The sequence below is a fragment of the Scardinius erythrophthalmus genome, assembly GCF_964197995.2.
Source record: "Scardinius erythrophthalmus genome assembly, chromosome: 22".
NCBI lineage: Eukaryota > Metazoa > Chordata > Actinopteri > Cypriniformes > Leuciscidae > Scardinius > Scardinius erythrophthalmus.
In genome coordinates, this window is record NC_138242.1 from 1,337,581 (window position 1) to 1,342,919 (window position 5,339).

Genomic DNA, 5,339 nt, shown 5'->3' on the forward strand with positions numbered 1-5,339 from the left:
CAAAACTCACTGATTATTATTCCATTAAATAAAAGGAATACGAACCATTCAATCAAAACTATTTATTCCATTTTGTGTGTTCAAGAACTCATGCATTTCTCTTTTGGCAGTAACATATTTAAGATGTGTACGGTATGAGAGACAAATTTGACAGATGTAATTATTTGAAATATTTTACATTTATTTTTGCATCCATGCAAACTGCTTGTCACATCAGTATTTTTCCAGTGAAATCTTTCATTGTTCAAAAATGTTGCTCTTTCTAAATGTATATATTACACATTTTCCACTTATATAATCTTTTACTCTAACATTCAATTCTAATCTGTTGTTTTATTCACTCGTTGAAGGGTAACTTCTGTGCATTATTTTGAAGTTTCAAACCGAGTCAGAAATGAGCGCTGGAATTCCACAGAACTGTATCCCGAGTGTTTTGTTGTTCTATTTAAAAGCTGCAGGGATTCTGGGAAAATTCTAAATTATGCAAGTCTAATTTGTCTTTGAAAAATCTGTGTGATTTGCTGAGAATGGCTTTGTTCAAATAAAAGGTAATACAATCTGTGGTTTCATGACTACGATCTTGTACGATGTGGGTGTGGATCTTGAGTAATCTGATGTCATCGCATAAAAAGGAAGGATGGATTATTTGAAGAAATGATTCAGTAGAAAAACACACATCCCCGTTCCTGCTCGCTTCCTTCGGTGAACAGTGAAGAGTGTATTATGGTAAGTGTAAAATTCATAATTTCAATGATTAATTGGTAACACTTTATATTAATGTTATTAAGTTATTAATAAGTAACTATGTGGGAGTAATGCAGGACTAATGAGTAGTTCTACATGAACTTTTCAGCTACTATTAACTAATATAGAAACAAGCTTAACTAACCAGTAAGTAATATTGGATTTAGGAGATAATTCCTTATAGGTAATCAATAATTACTTAATGGGATTAGCCTCATTAATAACTATTAACTAACTGACAAATTATAAAGAACATTATCGTGTTTCTGAGCCCTAATCAGTCTCAACGTGATCATAAAATGCATCACTAATTAAAATAATGGTCCAGATCACTATAGTCACTGAAGAGTGAGGTAATTGAGTAATTAGTGATGCATTTTATGACCACGTTGAGCAGAAAAAAAGTTAATGTTGCGATAAGTAATTAATTAGTAATTCTTTATAATTTGTCATAATTACCTATTAGTTCTTAATGAGGCCAATCTCATTAAGTAATTATTGATAACCTAATAAGGAACTAGTCCTAATTTCGATATTACTGATTAGTTAAGCTTATTTCTATATTAGTTAATAGTAGCTGAAGAGTTGCTCATTAGTCCTTCATTATTTATTTTTATTTCAACATTCAGTTTACAGTGTGGAACAACAAAATTAAAAAACAATGATAATTGTTAAGAATAACAAAAATTTAAAGAATAGTAAAAGAAAACACTTCACCAAGAGAGAAAGAGCCCTATCCGGACGGGACGAGTGTAACATGGAGAGGTGGAGTAAAGTCATTATTCCCAGAGCTTCTCCGTGACTTTAGTCCTGTCCGAATGTGCATCTCAGAGATCATCACGGACAATGTCAGGAAAGATTACGACAACTTTACTTTCAGTAAAAAGGTCCGGAAAAATGACCTCAGGTAATACTAATCCCGTGCGAATAGACCCGCTGTAAATATGTGCGTAAATATTCCTCCATTTCCTGTTTAAAAGTAGTTTTCCGTGGTTTTTCAAGTATGGAGACGCTGGGACGAGTCTGTGGCAAAACTGTGTTTTACACACACCATTCAGATCAGAGAGAAGACCGACAGCACTCGTTAGAGGCACGAAACGTCTTTTAGCGTTAGATAAGTGCCTATTACCAACACAATCCAATCTGAAGTTAATTAATACATCGTTCAACCGGACATTATATATATATAAATATAGGTTATATGTGTTTGCGCATGTGATATCAGGAAGCAGCGTAACACACACATGAGGACAGGAGTGACGGCGGTGTGTAAATCGAGTTACTCTCACACTTCTGCTAGTTTACTGAGATCTCTTATCCCGTGCGGATTGGCCATTAATATTACAGACGTCCTGTGGTAAAATCACATTACTCCATCTACCCTGGTAAAGTTAATCCCGTCCGAATAGGGCTAGAAGGCCAAATAAACAAGAATGGGGAAAAAAAAGAAAGAAAGAGTGCATTACTGAAATTAAAAGAAAACATGAATTAAGGTTAAAATGTTTGTGGGTCGTGCAAATTGTACATGATCTGAGTGCTTTTGGGTTCATTTAGAGACGATGAAACTGTAATCATGTAATGTTTTATCTCGTGTATAGAATACCAAAATAATACTCCTGCATATTACTTATGAATGACGGACCATTATTATAGTGTTACCGATCTCTCCAGTCTTTCACTTGAATAATCCCGCTTAATCCTGCAGACGGAGCCTGTAACCATGGCGATGGAAGCGTCCACTGATACAACAGACTACAACTACGAGGACCTGACAGCGAACGTTGGATACGTGTGCAACCCCATCGACATCAACGAGTTCGCCAGACGCTTTCTTCCACCGTTCTACTACATCATCTTCATCCTCAGCATTCTGGGAAACGGAGCCGTTCTGTTCATCCTATACAAGTTCGAGAAGCTGAACACGGTCACCAATATATTCCTCATCAACCTGGTGGCGTCCAACATCATCTTCACGCTCACGCTGCCGTTCCAGGCCGTCCACCACTCGGACCAGTGGATCTTCGGAGAGGCTCTGTGTAAGCTGGTGGTCAGCGCAGATTGTCTGGGTTTTTACAGTTCCATCCTCTTTCTGACTCTCATGGCGTTCGACCGATACCTGGCCGTGGTCCACTGTGTGGCCGCTAGCAAACAGCGCAGAACCTGCTACGCCGTGGCTTTGTCTTCAGTGGTCTGGGGCGTTAGCCTTCTCGCTAGCCTCGATCCCATGATCTATTTCACCGTTGAAGAGTATCCGAAGTACGGGTTAATGTGTGAATACTCGAGCGAATCCCCGTGGAAAGTCTTCGGCCTCTACAAGCAGTTCGTTCTGTTCTTCATCTTCCCGTTGATGGTGTTCATCTACTGCTACTTCAGGATCACGCTAACCGTCATGGCCACGCGGATGATCGGGAAACACCGCACGGTACGCCTCATCTTCATGATAGTCCTGATGTTTTTCTCTTTCTGGAGCCCGTATAACATCATACTCATGATCAACGAGAACCGAGATCCTAACGAGTGTGACAGCGTGCTTCCGTACGCCGAGTACATCACCGCGAACGTCGCTCGCCTTTATTTCTGCATCAACCCCGTTTTCTACACCTTTCTGGGAATAAAGTTCCAGAACCATGTTCGAGAAGCGATGAAGAGTCAAGTTTCGTGTTTATCGAGCCAAACTTTCCTCAGCGGGAGCAGCAGAACGCTATCTTGAGAGAGACGGACTGTTCTACTGGAGATGGTGGATATGGTACACGCAATGAACTAGCAAAGAGTTGATGGTGTTGATTGATGTATACGTAATAAATCATTGTGATTTCATTCATATTCTTAGAGATGTGTGTTTAACGTCTTTACTGATTTGGGTTGCACTTTATTTTAAGGTTTCCTTGTTACAGTGTAATTACATATTTTAGATTATTATATACAATTTGCTTATTTTAAATGGACTCTAACCGTGTCTCATTTAGTCATCACTCATTTCGGGACAGTAACTACTGTATAAAATGATTAGTTAGACCACTTTGCACTGTAATGTAAACATATCATGTAACATTAACAGCAGTGAATTCTGAAAAGTAGAGAATGTCATTCTTGTTTGTAAAGTTTCACATATATAAAGTGTTTATTGTTATTACTGTGTATCCAAATGTTAAGGAATGAATGTGTTTTAGAGCCACATTATCTGATTATGAACTTGTGATCATAGTTCAACACTGGAACAGATATTATGTGCACAGTTGAGTTTGGTCTTCACACATCAAGTGCATTAATACTGAGTAATGGTTGCATGTCTTTCATTTGATTACGCAAATCACATTAAAAGGTTTGGATTCTGTGTTATGCATTACGACACTGATTTCTATAGCGCAAATGAACATGTCCTCTTTGTGTGTTTTTCCTTTTGACCCATAGAACTTAAGATTCGTGATCATGAGAACAAACGTATTAAATTAAGGCCTTAAGGTCCGACTCAAACTGCAGAGCCAAGGTGCATTTGCATATCTGAGATGCGTTGTACATTATGTCAGGTCAGCAATGCATTTAATATATTCCTTTCAACAATCATCCGATCTGTTGGCTTTTTTTTTGCATGAGAATTACTTTGTTTCAATGCTATTTTAACATCACTGAAATAAAACAAGTTTAGATTTAACATTTCAATTATTTAATGTAACAAACATGTTTTTCTGGATTTAGTTTTAAGTTAACTATAATAACCCTGTTTTTTTTGTGATGCTAATATGAGTTCATATTAAGTAGGTTTTGCACAAATAATTTAACATGATCTTTTACTTTTTTGAGAAATAAATAATATATCTATTTTTTCTCATATCAAAGCTGAAATGTAATATTATTTATTAAAGAACTATTTCAGTTCTTTCACACAATGTTTTGCTAAAACCACCAAAATATTGGTTCATACATTAAGTAAGAGATAATATACTGTATATCCGGCCGGTTGTTATCTCAGAATAAACCCAACAGGGGGATCAGGATCAGGTCTTCATCAGCCTGAAGCGGTTTATTCTGATATCACACACACACACACACACACACACACACACACACACTCCTGAAGGGGTTTATTCTGAGATAACAACCGGCTGGAAGTATATTATCCAGCTTATTACACGGATACTTGCCACATAAGTAAATGTGTCCCCTGCTTTTACCCATGACCCCTCTGTTCCTCCCTTATGCCCAGTAGTCCAGTCATTTTAAGCCAAAATGGGGGTCAACCTTGAACAAATGGCAACAGAAGCAAACTCAACTGATTTTGTATCCTCAATATGTCCTGAGCAAGGAAAAAAAAAAAAAAGTCCCGAAGAATCCCATTAGGGGAAAGTTTCGAAAAAGACCCAAATATAGTCTATTCATACGCCTATTCATTATTTTTCTTACATGAATAGGGTAAAAATTTTAACCTTTAGATATCACCATGAAAATTACTGAGTTGATTACTTACATCAAGACAAACAAAAAATGTATTACAAGTTTTTAAAAATTGTTTGTTAACATGGACAAACGGTGCATAATCTAATTACGTATGTGCTAATTTGCAAAAATACCACAACAGATCTAATCATTGAGTATAG

General features: G+C 37.0%; 1 protein-coding gene across 1 annotated transcript; it reads left to right on the top strand.

The window, feature by feature from the left end:
• Positions 1–654: 654 nt before the first annotated feature.
• Positions 655–4,394, top strand: LOC308682717 (C-C chemokine receptor type 4-like). The gene is made up of 2 exons (XM_081352608.1): positions 655–726; positions 2,450–4,394. The coding sequence occupies exons 1-2, from the start codon at positions 724–726 to the stop codon at positions 3,452–3,454; spliced, it is 1,008 nt and encodes a 335-aa protein (XP_081208734.1). The 5' UTR covers positions 655–723; the 3' UTR covers positions 3,455–4,394.
• Positions 4,395–5,339: the final 945 nt, after the last annotated feature.